This window comes from Apus apus, chromosome 7 (genome assembly GCF_020740795.1).
Source record: "Apus apus isolate bApuApu2 chromosome 7, bApuApu2.pri.cur, whole genome shotgun sequence".
Classification (NCBI taxonomy): domain Eukaryota; kingdom Metazoa; phylum Chordata; class Aves; order Apodiformes; family Apodidae; genus Apus; species Apus apus.
In genome coordinates this window covers 22,172,047-22,191,620 of record NC_067288.1, presented here as the reverse complement: position 1 = coordinate 22,191,620, position 19,574 = coordinate 22,172,047, and the positions used below count along the sequence as shown (strand labels likewise).

The following is a 19,574-nucleotide window of genomic DNA, read 5'->3' as shown; positions in this document are numbered from 1 at the left end:
TTGTTTTGTTTTTACCTGAGTGTACAGACTCAGGAGTGGATCTGTAACTCTGTGTTGGTGACCGAGGGGACAGGTTGTGAGTTGGGGAGCCTGGCACACTTTCTCCAGAAGACAGAGAGCGGTTCAGTGAAGATAAACTCCGGCTGGTGTGAAGCAGCGATGCTTGCTTAGTGATTTTCCTCAACAAAGAGCTCTTCTTCTTACTGTGGGAGAACATTCAAAAGTTGATTATAACCCCAAATGCTTTATTCACCTTTAATTGGCATCTTACAGTCAAAGTTATGGCATAGTTGAAGAGAAAAAAGAAAACAAAAAGAAAAGAACTAAGGGATGTATCTGCTGATACACATTATCTGCCAATTGCTTTGACAAGATCTCTCTTCCATTATCTTGGTTACCCTGTCATTTTCACAGAGAAAGATCAAAACAAACCTTTCTTGACCATCCTTAGTTTTGCTCTTCTTGTTCCTACGAGCCATCTTGGATTTGTAGCTGGCCTTACGAGCAGGCCCAACTTTGATGGATGTGTTCTCAAACGGCGTGGTGGAGATAGACACTTTATTTCCACTCTGTCAGAAACAAGACACAGAGACATTGCTTAAAATATGGCTGTTTGAAGCAGATCTGCAGGCTAAGCAGGTAGGCTGCTAGTTTATTGCTGCCTGCCATTTTGTAATCCTTTGTCAAACTCCATTTTCCCCTTTGCATTTCTACCTATCATTTGCTAAGGAACTGCTGAAAGCGAGCCTTCTTTAGTCAGGCTTTCACAATTTATAAGCTCAGACCCAGCTGGTAGGTAAAGCTTCCCAGAGCAGGGACAACACAGCATCTGACCTCTCCCACTGAGATTCCAACTGTCTCAATTTAATACTTGTAATACTCGGAAACTTGAACAAAGTGATATTCTGTCACAAATCCTATTCCCAGTGCTCTGACTGATAGCAGATGTGAGCACATCAGGCATCTATCATGATGAATCTGCAGCACAGAGTATGGCTTGTCTCACTCATCTTAAACAAATAAAAAAATCCATCCTGATTCCTCCTCTATTTGCAGTCCCAAAGACTTCTGTCTCCGGAAATGGTCCAAAACTTTGGGTTTTATTTCCATAAATGTCTTCAGCTCAGAGGAGGTATCAAAACGCAAATCATTTAACTGGATAATTTTAAGACCAACCATTACAAAGCTGCTTTTAAATACCACTAGGAATAATCCTTGAGAAAGCAGCATTAAGAGCTAATAACATTAGCACAGCCTAAAGGCAAAAAATAAAAGTAATTTAGAAAAATTTTAAGGTATTTGTTTCTTAAAGTGATGTTTGAAGACAGGTATGCTTATATCTTACTAAATTTGGTCTCTACTGCTGATAAAAATGTATGTGATGGGTCCTTATTTCTTACACAAAATATCTGAGTTCAGCTTAAATTACATACAGACAATTTTGGAGATTTAGGGATCAAGCCACAGTAATGACCTTTCACAAAAGAAAGGCCAGGTACTGTGTACATCATTGTATTTCAGACACCACCAGTGACACACCTACGGCGTTTTAAACAAACTGTCTCATATTTTACCCGTCACCTATTTTCCAAAATCTAACAATGCTGGGTCCCTACCTTCAGAATCAGCTCCACCACTTCTGTGTGCACCAGTCCATGGACTGGCTCCCCGTTGACATGGGTTATCAGATCCCCTTCACGCAGACCTGCTTCATTGGCTGGACCACCTTCCTCCACGTGCTGGCAACAAGAAGGGGATGACTGACTTGAGAAGAGGAACGTACAAAATCATTGGCCAGATCAAAGCCCATCCATCCCATCTCTTGCTGCAGCCAGCATCAGCTGCTTCAAAGAATGGTGAAAGAAACCACTGACTGGCACAGCCAAGCACAAAAATCTGTGCTCTTCCACTCCTTCCCCAGTATCCTGCCAGTCTTCTCCCCATCCAAGGCAGCCAGCCAACACAGTTACGCTGATCAAGAGACCAGCTCCCCCCAAAGCAAAAGGTTTAGCACACTTCCAGAAATGTTCAGCACTCAGGAATGTTAACTAGATACTCTTTAATTTCCAGACAAGCATTCAATCTTTTTCTATTTCTTTGCCATCCCAAAGCCAGCATCCTTCCATGTACACACTGGATCCCACAAAGGCCAAAAAGACTGTTCAGTGAGACTCTGTGCCATGGCTTTAGGGTGCCTATAAAGCATCTCACCCCAAACAAAGTTTCCTTATCCACTTTCCAACCTTTATGAACTTTTAACATCAGATCTTTTCCCACATGAACATATTGCCTCTCCTCATCACTGCTCAGAAAGGTAACCCTCCTTTACAGTGAGGAGGCAAATACACTGGAGAATACTGCTAGTCTCCCTCTAGTCTGAAAAAGACTACAAATCAGTATCTTGATAAACTCAGCATTTTTCAAGGAAAGCAGAGAGGAGCAAGGGAAAAATGCAGCTTCGGATTATTTTTCTAGGTAAGAATGAGTGTTAAATGATGACCAAAGCATATGAAGTCCAAATTGTCTAATGAACACAGAGATACAAGGAAAAGAATGAACCACCTTTACCCTGACTTCATTCTCTCTAATCACAAAATTCAAACAACACTGCTTCAGGGAACAGATCATTCCTGGAAGTCATATACATAAACAAAATAGGAACACAGAGATCAAGTGCCAGAAGTAACAGGAAGGAAGAGATACGGAAATGGAAACCAGACCTTTTAGCATGGCACATAACCAAGCCAAGAGCTAAATCCCTAGGCAATCAGCACCGCAGCCCTGATGCTTTAAGGCTTGTAATCAATCCCAAGGGACTGCCTGGAAAACCCCAGCAGACTGAACTGATCAGAAGCAGGCTGTAATCACTAACACAGGCCTGAACAAATCAGCTACAACTGACCCTCATGCAGCAACCCCAATACAGGGGAAGAGGGTATGCACACAGAAACATGCTTTTAAGGATGTGCTCCAGGTGAAAGAAGGTGGATTCATGTAACCAGGGAAGAAAGAAGGAAAGAAAGGTTGCTGTAGCTCTGTGATGAGCTTGAAAACCACTACAGGTAAACCCCAAAGTGCTGTTTTTAATTTATCTATCGTGAAAGGATTTCCCTCACCCCAGAGAGATAACTTTGGGTCCAAATAAGGAGAAAGAAAACAGGGCAGCAAAACAATTTATAAAGCTAAATCCCACAACCCTGGCTAAATGCATTTCTGGCCCCAAGGGTACTCCTTAGAAAAACAGAGACATACCCAGACCATGTGATGCACAGTGTAGATATCACTGTCACCCATATAGACACGAATGGCACGGAGAGTGAAACCGTATTTCTTTCCAGCCCGATGGATGATGATTGGTGGTTTCAGGTTTGCAATAGCAGGAGAAAAGTCGCGGCTGGGTGAGGAGTCCCTCGAAGATGGGTTGGAGGATAGAGAATGAGGTGACATTGGACTGGCCAATGGAGAACACGTGTGGTGATCTACAGTGATGACACAAAGGTGAGCAAAAATTAGGAAACCAGGCCTCCAAAAGAGAGAAAATTGTTAGAGAACAGCTAGGAAACCATCTCTCCAAATGCTCTTAAAGCTGGTGATCTTCACCGGAGCTGGGTGAAGCAGCCTCAGGTAATTCATGCTTCGAAATACAAAAATGGGCAGAGTATCCAAAAAGCACGTTTGGAGGAGTGTATTTACCACAGCAGCACTGCTTGCCAAGGATTATGGTTGGCTTGCAGTGTTTACTTCTCTTTCAGGGATTTACAACATATCATAAGCATTTCCTCTAAGCACAATTCTGGAACACCCCATTTCAAGGTTATGGTATGTTATCCCCCTCCAAAAGACCAGACAGCTTCTAGATCTTGCTTCAAGTTAGTTTTTGGTGCTGAGATAGATCAAAATCAGTAGGCAATGAGACAACAACTACACCTAGGTAGTTTTGGTAGTGTTCTAAATTCACAGGGGCAAAAATATTTAACTCTAAAAAGTTAGCTACTGCACAGACTTGGCTACTGCAAAAAAACAACACAAGTGTATTTTAGAGTGTGTTTTCCCAAATTAGTAGCTAAGGGCTGGGGTACTGGCTAAAATATCTGCCTCTGCTTGCTAGTGGAGCAACAACTACTTTTGAAAATACAAAGCAAATGCAGAACTTTCATTTTGAAATGAAACTGGTCAACATGAGTAAAGTAAATCAAAGAGCAGGAATATTAAATGCAGCTGTAAAAGGTAATCCCTAATCCATTAAGAAACACCTGTCAAATTGCCCAGCACATATTTACCTGGCAGATGAGGGCAGCTCTGGAGGAACCTGTGCTGGGTGATTAAATACACATTTTAGAGATTTTTCATGAGGGAGCTTGAAAAGCAACCAACGCCCAAACCACACAAGAAATGAAACGTGCAGCACCACAGCAGTGCCAAGAAGCAGCTGCATATGTGCCTCCAGCTCCCTGCCTGAGAGATGGAGGCAGGCACTGCTCTGCCAGCAGGTTCTGCTGGGTTGGCACTCGTGGCCCAGCTGCAATTTCCTGCTCCCATGTAGGCAGGAACAGGTAGAGAGAGCCCTGGAAATAGAGCACGGACTTATCCTCTGGGAAGAGGGACAAAGTCCTTGTGAGGAGAGCTCCTGCTGAACCAGTCTGTCGTAGCTCGGCATGGTTGGGCTGTTCCCCAGACGTCACCACCTGGTATTAGGAGATGACAAGGTCTGGCTCTGCTTGGAGACGGAGCCAGGCCAAGAAGGTGGGCTGTTCAACATTAACCTGCTTTGTGAGTTACTTACACTATTGAATTCTTGATCATCCAATCTCAACCAAGTTACCTGGAGTTACTGAGAGTTCTCGGGGCATGAATGCACCAGATACACAGAGTTTTCAAACAACACCAAAGTTAGCATGTGACCCCCCAAAAAATAGTACCTCAAGGGTTAAATTCATTCAATCTCTATACACTTCCTCTCTGCACCATTGTCTAGAGACCAGCTAGGGGCCAATTTAAACAAAACTAGGGAAAGAATAAGGCCCACCTGCCATTTGCAGAAGCTGCATCAGACCACACACACAACGCCCCTGTCTGTGGCAAAGCAGTGTTCATTATCCTGCCAAGCAGTAAATATTAAACCAATTGTAAAAGTTAGCTCTCCCTTCCTGCCAGCCAGGGCATTATTCCAGGAGAGAAAAGGGGGAGGATCTGTCTGCAGACCTTTTGTTTAGTGCTTGCAGATTCTGCCAATGCCTCACCCAGGGCATTTCTTACCTGAGGGAATCAGGAGAGACAAGGCAGTAGCGGATGCTGATTTAATCACTTTATTGACAGGTCTCGAGGTACGTTTCTCCCCTGATTCCCCAGAGAGCAACCTGTGTCGTGCCCGCCGCGCTGCCAAATCGCTGATGGCTTTTGGAGCGGTGAGGTCTGGGCCTTCACTGCTACTACTGCGAGCGCGTGGATCAGAGAAATCTGCAGTGCTCCCAGCTACAGTTTAAATTAAAACAGATTAGAACCACAGGGAATTCCTAACAGTCTATTCCCCTACAGGCAAAATACATTAAATCAAAGTCATGTTTACATGAAGTCCAAGAGTAAATTTTCCTAAGAAGAAACCCCAGGGCTTGAATTTTTATTTACAGAAATGGTGCTATTCTGAATACAGAAAATTAGCAGCTTCTGTTCTGTTGGAAAAGCTTGCTAATGAAATCACGTTGCTCAGTAGCAGTTCTATGAATCCTAAAGCTGCAGTGCAGCTCTGCAGGCAAGCCATTGCAATGGGATCGTTCATAGATGAAAATAGATTTATGGAAAGTGCTCCATTTTTACAACCTGCAAGAACTGTCAATTTTTAAGTTAAAACTGCCTGTAACAGAAGAACCAGGTTCTACTGGAGTTGCACATCATAAATTCACTTTAAGAGAGTACTAAGGTACTAAAGTCAGGGAGGCAAAAATGTGGACTGTGAAGACAACTCTAATTTGCCCCCTTCTGTGCACCATTGCAATTTAGTCTTGAATTACTTAACCTGCTATAATTATATATGAAATACAAAATAATCTTGAAAATTAGACTGGGCAACAACAGCAGATGCTGGGGGCTGGGGGTGCTGTACTTAAGCTCTGTCTCTCAGTTCCCCATCTGACACCTTCAAGGAGCATTGTGAAAATAACATTAATTAGAATTTACAAGGTGCTCAGAAATGAAAGTGGTGAGCATCACAGCAAGTCCACAAGGGAAATTAATCATTCTGTCTTCAAAAGCAAATTTTAAGCAGCGTGCAATAAATAAAGCCTAAGGGCCACGTTTTGAACAATGAGGACAGAACAAAACATTGATCATTGTTATTTAAGTGGGCACCACTGCTCTGCATACTAAGTAAAGCAGGAAGTACCATGAAAATAAACATTCAAAGCACCATTCCCATAGAACTCGGTACCAGATGCCAGCTCAACACTTAACAGCCACAGAGTTTCAAACAAAGCTCCCAGACAAGGAGGAACTTGGACTCAGAGGCTGTGCATGAAAAGGCTGTGATACACACATTCAGGGAGCACTCCCTGACAGTGACAGGAAAGAAATTATTTTCTTGCAGTCCTCTGCCTCTGATTTAACTTTGCAGGCTGGGGCATCCCTGAATCCCATGTGCTGGATTAAAGATTGCTCTCATGTATTAGGCTCAGGGGAGCAGGCTGCCCAGGCTGCTTCATTTTTTACCATTTCAACTTGTAGACACTCAAATTTGCAATGCAAGTGTTCTTGCAATTTTTAGTAACATGTTTCTAGACTTTCAGTATGAAACTGAGAAACTAAGGTTCCACTATGGCATCCAAGTACGTGGTAGCTTGTTTAGTTAACTCCTACAACTTTTCCCATGGTTTAATGGAGTACGTGATGGCAGCACCAGGCCTTCTGGGAGGATGAGCCATAGAAGGTAATGGGACAATTTTGGAGGAGATTTCACAGACTGCATTGCAGAAGAGGAATAATGAGATGTGGGGATCTTTGGCTTTACCCTAGTCTGGAGGCAGGATTCCTCCAAGGCATTTCAACCTTCTGCTGTCAATCCACCATCACATTACTCAGTGCCCTTCACCTTGACCAGACTTGCTGCCACTTGGACTCCTTGCCCAGTTCCCCTTTTCTCTCCTTTCCATCCTCAAGGCATCCAAAATCACTTTACCGGCTTGCTCCAAGCTTCCTAAGCAACTTGTTTCTTATGTTCTTACCCAGTGAGTCCTTGTTTTTCAAAGCTACAGTCTAGCTGTTCCCCTAAATATGCCTTCCTTCTCAAGTATTATCTTGCCAACCTTCAATTTAACTTCTGTGCTCTCTTTCATTGAGCCAAATATCCTTCTTTTCCTCCTTACTACTTCCCACCAGTTCCCAGCTCTGGACTCCTCTGTACTTAGGAACAGGCAGCTTCACCCTCTGCCTTCCAGGTGCCCTGAAAGGGGCAGGATCTGGAGACACAACAGCACCCAGAGCCCAGTCCTGCACTGCAGCACCCCAGGGCACCAGCACATGGAGGGTCCCACTCAGCCCAGTGCTGGAAAATGGCTTCAGGATGGACAAAGCTGCTCAGAAGTCAAACACTGATTTCTAAGACCTGCTCTATTAAAACCTACGCTGCATTTTTTAGGCCTTCAAATGGGCTAAATTTTGGGATATTTGGCTGAGACAGCAAGCTGTATGTCCCTGACACAAACCCTGCTCTCTTAGCAAATTTCAAGTAGCTACTCCAAACTAGAGCTTTTCAGATAAATAAACCCACAGGAAGCAGGGATCTGTTGATGATATGACTGACACCCACATTCTCCAGCCCCAGCTCACCAGTGATCTGCTCTAACTCATGATTAAAATAATGCTGCCTCAGGTACGCGCCGGTGGTTCTAAGCAGGCACAGATTATATGGGTCTCAAGCATGTGAAGACCTTAATCAATCTGAAGTGACAGGACTGAATTTTAAGATGTAATTTTTAAGAGGTTAAACCACCAATGTTAGTTTCAAGACAAGCACAGCCTCAGAACTCTACTAACACAACCACTTAGCATGAGACATTCACGCCACCCAACATCCAACTCCAGAGTTAACACCTGCAGGCTACGGTGGCTTTCCTGGGGACCACGGCACCACCACCCCGCGCACGTACCTGTCACCGTTGAGGCGCTGCTGACGGCTGTGGAGGCTGTGGAGGGGGTGGCGGGTCCAGCATCACCTTCCAGCTGCAGCTCTTGCTCCACAGGCTGTTCTGGAATGGGGACAGGCAACCCTTCCCGGGACTGCACAGTGGATAAGAGCATCCCCTCGGACTGGGGCCTTTTGAGAACAGTCCCCTCGTCCTCGGCGGAGATGGCGAAACGAGGCATGTCGAGAAGGCCCGAGCAGCGGCGACGGACGGTCAAGGGCGGGCTGGAGTCGCTCTCTGTGTGCGAGGACTCAGACATAGACAAGCGCTTACGCAGTCTGAGAGAGAAAACCAGACAGAGCCCATCAGTTCAGTTAGGGGGATAACGAACTTCAAAGGGTGAAAATAGCACACAGACTGTGGGAAACTGTTCTTCTTCTTCCCCACATAAGTCTAAACAAAAAAACTATATATACGCAGAGCCAACTTGCACCTCTGAAGCTTGGAGACAGAGCTACAACATCAGGCCTTAAAACAGCAAAGACTTGGAGCATCACCTGAGACTAGATTTCCAATACGTTTCATTGTTAAGCTTGTAAGGAAGGAATGGGACCAAATTCTAGGCATTCATGTATTTTTCTGACATTTTTATTAGCATACAAGATTTTTTGGGATATGCTGAACTTTAGAAACTTTGGACTTCCCTAATGGTTTGACTAATTTGTGACAAAAGGTGAAAGTCTGGCAACAACAGACTTTGGATTCACTGTTGTTTAAGAAAAAAAATGCTGTTGGTTCATCTACAACATAACTGGCCCTTCCATAAATGAAAGCTTTACTTAAAGTTAGAATCCCTTTAAATTAATTTAAAGTATGTGCTACAAATTTAGGAGGTGCTAGTACTTAATTAGGTACATTTAAGGGCTACATAACTTCTACGCATTCACTTTCAGCTATTTATTCCATTCTTGCGGCTTCATCTGTGGAAATATATCATATGAAGCATTCCTGACCTCACTGGTCACAGAAAGTTTTGACACAGGTCAGCCTTTCTCAGACGCTACGAGAAACCAGAAGACTTAAGTCCTGCAGGACTTACATTTCAGGAGATCCAATCACCCAGCTGCGGTCTCGACTCTTCAAGCCACCAAGGCTGTCCAGTCGGTCATCTTTTTCTTCACTCAGGCTCCGTTTAGTTGGTGGTGGAGTCTTCCTCTCTTCGTGGATGGAAAGACGTTCCATGCTGCTGTACACCTGCATACAGGAAAAGATAGTTCTGTGCAGAACAAAACAACCTACGTGGCCTTTTCTGATCAAGGGACACAATCTCTTCTCAAAAGTGAGATATTCCCTGAAAGGACAAACCTGTCGATGCTCTTTGACTAAACACAGTGCAGATGTGACGTGCCCAAAGCGTGCCAGGAAAATGCTTCAGAAACATTAAACATGCTTTTCTGCAACAGCACCTACACCTGCCCACTGAAAACAGCCCAGCACACGCAGAAATACTAAGACTTTTTCAAACTACTTGATTTTTTCTTTTTCATGATTCTCAAATCTAAGAGGAGTTATTGCTAAAGCAGGTTCCACAAGCCTTGAAGGCTGGCATCTGCATCTTGAAATCTTACTACACAAATTCAATTCATTGATAGGCATCATGCTCATGACCCCATTTCATTATCATCAGTCTATTAGCATTGCCCCAAGCTTATTTCAGAACAAAAAAATCCTGCCCTCCTCGAGGAATCTACTATAATGCTGACAGCTTAATGAAAGTGCCTCTCTTGGTTTTACAGTTGTCTTTAAATAATTAAATGATTAAGCAAAAAAAAAAAAAAAATCATCCTTTTAAAACTACATTTGACTGTGAGCCTAATTTACATAAGAAGAGATTAATGAAAATAATGTTATTAAAAATTCAGAGCATCAACAAGATAACTATTAATAAATCATATGGCTGAATTGTCAGACAAGAATTTCAAAATATAATGAGTCTTTTATGCCTCCCACACTACAAATGCTGTATAATTTTCCAGGTTTTAAAATAAATTCATTAAAAGTGAACTTTTTCTCTTTATGGCAAAAACACTGAACCCTAAAGAAAAGCTTCAGTCTTACAGATGAATAACACTCACGGTGAGAAAAGACATAGATAAAAAGAAATCCTTACGTACTCCTGAGAACTTTTTCAAAACCCCAACTAATCCTCAGCTCCAATTTTAAACATATTTTTGGTGATGTAAATCAGGAGCAACTCCATAAAATTAATGGTAACTGTTACTTAAGCCACTGTAGTCCAGCTGATGAAAAAGAGGAATGAATGAACTGGTGCTTCAAAAACTGACTTTGGTAGTGGAGGAACTGTAATGAAAAACTAAAATATCTTTCAGAAGCTCTAAGTAAAATTCCTACTTCCATCTCATCAAGAGTAGGGCAATAAAATTAATACAGCGGGCTGACCTCGAAACAGCACTTCTCCCTTCTCCCCCTCCCCAGACATACTTCATTTTATTCAAGCTAACAGTGGAGATGTACTTCAAAATGTCCAAAATTCCAGCTTTTTATTTCAGATCACCTGAGTAAGAACATGAGACCTCCACAGACTAAATCCAGAAAGCATGGCTAGAAGGGACCTTCTCAGGGCTTCCTGTCCATTTCTCCACCTCAAACCAGAACCAGCTGTCTTCTAACTGCCGACAGAAATATCTCCAACCTACTCTTAAAAGCCACCTGTGATGGAAACTGTACAACTTCCCCAGCCCATGCCAGTGCTTTATTATTATTCAACAATGGAAACTTTTCCTTATCATCTACCCTACGCCTCCTCTGTGCCCATCATTTTGTATCAGTTCTGGGGAGAACAGAAAGACCGATGTACTTCTTTCCTTCTAGCAGTTATGCATTTGGAAACACATTAGGTTTTATGTTTTGTAGATCTTGGATCATTCTTGTTGCTTTCCTCCAGACTCTCTTTTACTATCCAAGTTTATTTTCAAATAAATTGCCCAGAAGAGGACGGATTACCCCAGCTCTGACCTTCCTACTGCTAAGCAGATGGAAAGGATTTCTTCATTTTCCTTGCAGAAAATGTTCATGCTCACCCAGTATGGTAACTGCTTTCTTGCTTCAATAATTTGGCACATTTAACTCACAATGCACTATCTGCCCAGATCCTTCTCTTTGAAATTGTCACCTCGCCTTTGGCCCCTCAGGCTGTATTTGAGACAATGAAAAGCAGAGGTGTAATCTCCACCTGTGCTCTTGCTGCATGGCATCCCTTTGATTTTAAACCATTAATCCAAAATGTCAAAATCAATTTTCATCCTAATACTAACTTGTCACCTCCTGGAAGACCCTTTCAGAATGAAACTGTTCAAAGCAAATAAGCTTTGAACACTCCCTATGCCAGCATCCAAGTCATTAGTAAAAACATCAAACTGTATCAGACACAGGAGAGATCTCTGCAGTTCCCTGCATATTAGTGAAACATTAAGAAATACAAAATCTTATTCTTCAATTATTCTTGCACTCCCCTTCTAATAGGCCACAAACTATCACAGAATAAACAATGTATAAAGATTTTTCTTTCCTCAGTAAATACTAAACATGATGTGACTCCCACATATCACCTGCATGATTAAAATCTAACTCATACAAAGCAATGAATCTGTGTCGCTCTCTGAATTTTTTCTTTCAACAAGGTATCCTGCTCCTACCTTGCTGAACCTCGGTGAGCATGAGGAAAACTGCCGAATTTCCACATGATCGTCATCATTAGTGTCCTCCTCTTCCTCTGAATCCAGATGTTGGTACCGTTCAGAACGGGCTGTGAACAAGACGTGTCACATTTCATCAGTGCAGGGAGTGTTAATAACTCACACACTTCCAGCATTCCTACTTGTCTCCTTATAAAAAACTTTGACTGTTTATACACTGTGCAGGGTATTTCCCTGAATACTAAAACACAGCCAGCCAGTTTTACTCATCCTCTACAATTAGCAGAGAAGAATACCTCCTTCCTATTGAATTTATCCTATATCATCAACTATATTCTAAAAGCAGCTGATACTCAGCCAGTGTCTAATCCTGCAGACCCTTTGTGGTATAAGTGTTTTCTTCCCCATGACAAACAATCACATGAAAGGAAACAAAAACAATTCACTGTCCCAATTTTCAATAAACAGCTTTATGATTGTAAAAATTCTGTGCTGCACACATACACACAAACCTTTAAAAAATAAAAATATTTACCCCCAAAATAATATTTTTTCCCTCCCCTCCTACAACTAGAAAAAGGATTAGATTTAGTGAAAGAAAATGGGCAAGCAGCCAATATGCAAAGCTATTTTTTAATGCAAAAAAATCTCAACTGCCTCCAAAGAGATTTTGTGCTTTGAGATTTGCAGCACTGGATTTCTAAGCCAGCCACACTGGATTTTGTGGGTCAGCCGTTAATAAGTTTGGCTACAGAAAGCTGATAGCTATACTGAGCCAAATTTGCTGCACTGTATCAGCCAGAAAGCTCCTTTTATAAATTCTAAAATTTTTCTGCATTAGGGTTTATAACAGCAATGCCAACTCTTATCAGTGTCTATGCGAGATATTTCTTGACGTGAGAATCCCAGTCTTTTCAAAAGGACTCACATCAAAGTCACCCTGACAACTTGCTGAGCACGCCTGGGCACTTGGGGAATTTGCCATCATTCCTACATGACAGACCCACTGATTTGCACCACTAAACATAACATGGTGCTTTTACCCACCAGGATTCACTCACACCCCCGTGCTGAGCTTCTCTATATCACTGACCCAATTCAGTGACCAGAGCTCACATTTCAATGTTCAGTACGTCCAATTAGGGTGGGAACACACCACCACCACCACCTTGGTTTCCACATGTATGTTGTACCAGTGCAACCTCAATACAAGCAAAATACAGCACTGCCCCCTCTGCACAGTTTGTCTCAAATTGCTCTCTGCAGCAAGTGCATGGAGATTTCTTTATCTCTCTCTCTCCCTCTCCACCCAACCCCTAATCTAAAAGCCTCTTCCCCACTCTGGGAGAGCACTATCTAAATAGGATCTCTGCTCCTGCAGCACAGCAGCCCAGGCTGCTCTCTCCCTTCCTTCTCCCTGAGCAAAAAAGTGGGAGAAAGGCAAAACCAAGCTTCATACAGAGTCACAGAGTCCTCTGTCTCCGGAGGAAGGATGGAAGAGATTCCACTGAAGTAGGGCAGAAACTGCCATAGCTCAGGGAACTGAAATAGCCTGGTATCATCCTACACTGCAGCTGGAGTGGGGGAAAATTCCCACCTGACTAGTGATGAGCCCAAGCCTCTTCCCACTTTCTCAGGTCCCCAAGTCAGATGAGAAAAGCCAGGGAGCAGAAGCTCTGGGGACAGAGACCTGTTCATCCCCCACGTGATACTCCTCCCTTCTTTCCCAAGAGCACCAACTCTGTCTGGTGCTTATCTGGAAATACCAGGAATCTTACACAGCACTGATACCATGGCAGTTCACAGACATAAATACACACCACTCAGGCACTTCATATCTCATTAGAGTTAAGAATAGTAAAATAAGGTGATACACTTGCAGTGAAAGTAATTTAAGTTACTTTAAATCTCTAAAGAATTTTCCCTACATACTTGTCTTCAAGTTTGCTTCAGGTTTTTTTGTGGGTTTTTTTGGTTGTTGCTTGGTTTGTGTTTAGTTTTAATTAATTGGCTGAAAACAGTCACTAGGGAAAGATAATATTACTCAAAAACTCAAGGAAGTTGGATTTAACAAATGTTTTGGAAGTACTGTAATAAATCCAGCATGATAACCACAGCACCTCTTCCTGCAAGGACATTGCTGGCAAGACCACAGGCACCAGTGAAAGGCCAATTTACTTCAGCAGCAACATTTTTTTAATTTAAAATCCATTTGCCTTCAAAGAAACCTTACTTGGCATTCAATAGAAATTTTTCAAGCAATTTCCATCAAGTGTTTTATTCAATTTCTAACAATGACTTATCTCTAACTATTTAAAAAATGAAACACACACACAAAAATGGATGCTGTTTAAGGCTGCATCTTTAGTCTTACTGTCAAAATAGCTTGTGTCATCCTCAGATTCCAACTGTGGGATAAATTCAGCTTTCTGCCGAAGTAATCCATTCCAGTCCAAATCTTTAAAGAACCGATGCTGTTTCACTTCAAAGGCACTACCTGAAAGAAGCATCTTTTATTGCATATTATTTCTTTCAGCATTTGCATAACAAGAAAAACAAACCCTAAAAATACCAAGAACCTAAGAGAATGTACCTGAGTACATTCAAGTCCCAAAATTTCCAGGAATTTTGAGAAACAACTTATCCTTTTACCAAAGTGGTGAACGCAAGATAAAATCTGCACAAGATTTTCTCCTTCCCACCTCCTCTTCCTGTTTAATGACAACATGTGACCAAAATGCCTGGAAGACATCATCTGCTGTTACATTCTACAGCAAGTTGCAAGATTAATAACTAATTAACGTCTTAATTTAAAATTTCCAAACTCTGAATACCATCTTGCTCATAGCTAAATAAAGAGAGCAAACTCAGAAAAGTTCTTAGCATGTGAGTGGCTCCACTTTCATGAATAAACTCATCCCCATGCTTAAAGCAAGGCAGGAGTTCAAGTATCTTCCTGAATTAGTATCCTTTGTTATAAACGTCAGAAGCTTGGGTACCCAGAAGAAGGAATGCTGGATTATCTGTCTACTAGTATGTGCATTTTTTATCAAATGAAATTAGTATTCACAAAAGCTGTTACTGTCTTCTTAAAAAAGAGAATAGCAGAGGAAAAGAGATAAAAGGCTTGCTGGGTGCCAGTGGCACTATGAGATGCCAAATGGAACAGCAGTCTCAGCATTACAGGTATATAAGAAATAAAATAAATAATTAAAAAAAAATAAAATCAGTCCATCAACTCATTTTATAAGGCAAGAAACTACATCTTTTCCATGACAGCAACATCTTTCAAGTACATGGATTTGAAGAGGAACATGTGAAAACCATCTGATATCATTATTAATTCATGATCTATTCATTATCCTTGTGTTCACATGTGTTAAGTGTGCTGAATACGTGTTGCCTTTTGGAAGGTGTCACATATTTAGGTTTAATTTTATCCTTCAAGTGTAGTTTCCAATTGAAAATCCAAAATTAAATCAAACAAAACAAATCAATGAAACAGGCAACCTGTGCTGTGAAGTCAGTGTTGCACAGATTACTTTTAAACAAGAGTGTAGCTAAAGATTATTTATGGTTATTTACTATCAGGAAAAGTGAAGTATTGGCTCATAAAAATTTAAATCTGACATTATAATACAGAAAGATTGACATATATAAATCTGACTTTGCCAAAGAGGTGATCAGACCTCTTTGTATGTTTGGAGAATTCTACAGTTCAGGCTTCTAGGAATGGAGAAGTTTTCATTTATTTTATTACACCCAGGAGTTCACATCCATGTAGGGGATTAGTCAAAGAGAACTTCGAAGAAATCTGATTATACACTGTTCAAATGGAGATACAATTTTCAAGCCTTTCATTCAACACCACAAACTTCAGAAGTTACGTTGCCAAGCTGATGGAGCCCCTTTCTTGTTTCCCAAACAAGATGGCAATATCCATCTGACCCATGTACAATCTACACTAATTTTCAGAGCTTCATCACACAAGATTCACTGAACCCAGTATAAGCTGTTTCCCAGCTCCAGATGAACATTTTTCAACAGGAGTGGGTGTGCATCACTAGCAAGGTAGCTTCTTCCAAAGCTTCTTTCAGAATTACCATTCTGGTAATGGTTTTAAACTGAAAGAGGGGAGATTTAGATTAAACATCAGGAAGAAATTCTTCACCATGAGGGTAGTAAGGCACTGGAATCAGTTGCCTATGGAAGCTGTGGAAGCCCTCTCCCTGGAGATGTTCGAGGCCAGGTTGGGTGAGGCTTGTGCAGCCTGGTCTAGTGTGAGGTGTCCCTGCTCATAGCAGGGGGGTTGGAACCTGATGATCTTTAAGGTCCTTTCCAACCTTAACCATTCTATGATTCTATGATTCTTTTCCTGCTTCTGGCTACAACTTTCCTATGCACTAGGTTCATACCTGTTCCCATTCTTTCCAGAGGATTTTGGCGGAGAAGCTTAGAAATGAGATCCTGGGCATCTGGTGGCAGAGCATCATCACCTTCTGGCCAGGCAATTTCATCTGGGGACAAAAAAAAGATGTTTTCTACCAGCTTCATGACCAATCTGAATAACCATTCACATTCCTATACTGTAAAATGCAGTATTCAGTACCGCCCCAGAATTGTAAATACCTTGAATTCAGCAGCTTGCATACTTAATATAATTCAAGCATTGACATTTTCCAAAATGCATAAAATTCAGTGTCAGCTAAAGCTGCTGTCAATCCAAGCAGTGCTTGCAGAGAAAAAAAAAAGCATTAAGAACTCTATTAATAAAGTATGAAATGGGACTTCTGTGACAACCCATAAACAATGACACTGACAATACTGCAGCTGTATCTTGTGCCCACACATTCCATGCTTGTTATACTTGGAACAGAGAGAACAATTCACAGGTAACGATTTCATGCATCATATTTAGCTTTTTGCTGAAATTTGCTTTTTTCAAAAGGACACTTGCCAAGTGTGTTAAAAATTTACCGCTTCAGAAAGCATTCCCAATAGGAAGTGTTTTCACTGGCATATTCACTGAGAGAACACAAAGCAGTCGTTTGTCCAACTCCAAGAGGGAGTTTAAAAAACCACAAGACATGAAGGTACCGAGTACAACAGCTTCAATGTGTTAAGCTTAGAATTTCCTCTCTATTTTATTTATACAATTACTAATTGACTGACATTTGCCCCTACAGAAGCGATAATCAAAATCAGACTGAATTAGATGAGTTGGTGGCTGCTCCTTTCATATTCTCCACCATTTAAGTCAAAAGAACAGAAAAAACCCCAAATATGTTTCCATGACTCCCACACCACACACAATGACAGAACCATCCAGCAAGATGTTAAGCAACTCAAAACTTTTGATAGCTGTAATCAGATGGATGCCACTTCGACAAAGAAAGAGAAATATTTTAAAATTCAAACCCATTATTTTATACCTAGTTCTTCCTGACTAAACTGTGGATCCTCAGCATTTTCAAGATTTTACTTCACAGCATGCTTTGAAACCCCTTCAGAACCAGAACAGAAACATACCACTGATCACTTGTCCAAACAGCTCTTCAGGTGTGTCCCCAAAGAAAGGAACGCAGCCAACCAGAAACTCATACAGGATAACTCCCATGGCCCACCAGTCCACAGGCTTCCCATATCCCTGGCGCAGGATCACTTCTGGTGCAATGTATTCTGGAGTCCCACAGACCTCAAGAGAAACATAAGAAAGCAATAAACCTACAAGTCACCAAATTCCCAAAGCTTATTTATTACTTCCCCACCTCAGAGCTTTACAAGGAAGTTATTCATGTTTTGCCACTAACCACTCTGTGCTCTGAACTGCTTCCATGGAGCAAGAGCCTATATTTGAGGAACATGCAACCTGCACAGAAATGCCATGAAATGTTCCTAGTTCTTTGGTGCAAGTACAGTAAAGCATATGGGAAAAAATGAATATTCTCTGTGTCTGGGTCTGTCTGCTTGATGGATGTCTACTGGCACTGCCTCAGCTGCCAGGAACTGAGTTTTGACAAACCTCTCACATCTCTGTGCTAGCAGAATTGAGCTTCACAGATGCAGAATCAGCAGCACAGCATGATTGCACACTTCAGCATTTGAACTTGGGAGGTATAGCTGGCACACACAATGGCTAAGGAAACCACACGGGAAGATCTAGGTTGCCTCAGGCTTAGAAGCAGCAACAATAACAAAATAGTTGTAAAAAATATAACACAGCAAAGTGCAAGACCACAATCCAGTAAACAAAGTAAGTTTCTGCTGGAAAAAAAACATCGCTACTAGGAAGCAAAGGAAGGCAACAGGACAGGATGAAAATGAATTAACACTTGGCAGAGCTAAAAAAGAAAATTCAGCTGCCATCCTAGGTATTTTCAGAAGACAAGAGTACTTTTTAATCCCCATTACACAAGGCACTGGTGAGCCTGCATCCAGAACAGTATCATTCCTGTCAGATATGCCCAGGAAGTAACAACTCAAGCTGAAACAGGTGCATGGAAGAGCTATTCATTCAAAGGAAAATCTATCTTGTTATCTAAAATAACTTAGCTGGTTAAGCCTAGTAAAATGAAGGCTAAGGAGAAAAATGACCCTTAACAAATATCACAGGGATAAAAATCAATGTTTAAGCCATCAGATAAAATCACAAGAACAAACACATAAGAACTTGCCATGAACTTTCTAAACACCAGAAGGGGGAGACCGTGGAACAACCTTCCAGCAAAATGTGTGTTAGATCCCTAAACCACCTTCTGCTCACACCTGTGCTACTGCCTGGGTCACACTTTCAATATCCTAACCTAAGAGTTGAAGTGCATCCCTCCAAAACAAGAAGTTGAGATAACAAACAATACTAATTTATGCACAATCATGAAAATGGGCTTGTATCTTTCCTTCCCTTCTACAATGCACAGCAGTGTCAAGGTAGAAAGGGAGTGCCACAAACTCCCATTCTATCCCCAGACAGAATCCTGCATCTGATCCCACATCAACAAAGTTTTTCAGCTTACCTGCTTGTCCAGGAATTCCCTGGTATCCTTCTCAATGTGTCCTTCGTAAAGATTAGTTGTAAGACTCATTAACCCAATTTTAGACAGCCCAAAGTCTGTAAGTTTAATGTGACCCATGGAAGTTATCAGGAGACTAAAAGAAAGAGAAGCAGCAAAATAATCCAACATTCAGTTAATTGTTTCCCAACAGCAATTTAAAAAAAGAACACAAGATGATGCTAAGCAAGTTCTCAGTGTTATGTCCCCATCAAACTTCTGGAAGAAACCTCCTATACAATTGAGTATCACAGAACTGCCAAGGCAACCAGAAGTCAGACTACCTTCTGCCAGAATTTCATCAGTGCAGCAACAACTTTGAGATGATATTGGAAGACATTCTTCCCAACCTTCCTCAGTGTCTATCTGGTTCTACATCAGTAGCAAGAGACTGCATAAGATGTCCTACACGTCAGATGCCACTGAAGATCTGTCTTGTGTCCAGTCCCCATGTCCTCTTGCCTATGGAAAAAGCCCCTGAACGACTCCAGCTTCTGAGGAACTAAAGACTTACTTATCAGGTTTTAAGTCCCGGTGAACAATCCCATAATTGTGTAGGTACTCCAATGCCAGAACAGTCTCAGCAAAATACATCCTGGCCATATCAACAGGTAGGGCACCAATGTTCTTGAGAAGTGTAGCACAATCACCTCCTAGAAAAAAAAGTTGCAAATATGGCACTGTGAAACAGTAAA

At 41.7% G+C, this 19,574-nt stretch overlaps 1 protein-coding gene across 8 annotated transcripts in view; it reads right to left on the bottom strand.

The window, feature by feature from the left end:
- MAST2 (microtubule associated serine/threonine kinase 2) overlaps positions 1-19,574 on the bottom strand; it is a 181,711-nt gene that overhangs the window by 6,796 nt on the left and 155,341 nt on the right. For all 8 annotated transcript variants that reach the window (XM_051624429.1, XM_051624430.1, XM_051624431.1 and 5 more), the window contains 13 exons: positions 19,394-19,532; positions 18,844-18,976; positions 17,360-17,525; positions 16,246-16,347; positions 14,205-14,327; positions 11,831-11,940; positions 9,214-9,368; positions 8,139-8,452; positions 5,257-5,472; positions 3,253-3,479; positions 1,617-1,739; positions 433-569; positions 16-203 (listed from right to left, as the gene is read on the bottom strand). In XM_051624429.1, the coding sequence (XP_051480389.1) occupies positions 16-203; positions 433-569; positions 1,617-1,739; positions 3,253-3,479; positions 5,257-5,472; positions 8,139-8,452; positions 9,214-9,368; positions 11,831-11,940; positions 14,205-14,327; positions 16,246-16,347; positions 17,360-17,525; positions 18,844-18,976; positions 19,394-19,532 (2,133 nt within the window). The remainder of the gene's footprint in view (positions 1-15; positions 204-432; positions 570-1,616; positions 1,740-3,252; positions 3,480-5,256; positions 5,473-8,138; positions 8,453-9,213; positions 9,369-11,830; positions 11,941-14,204; positions 14,328-16,245; positions 16,348-17,359; positions 17,526-18,843; positions 18,977-19,393; positions 19,533-19,574) is intronic.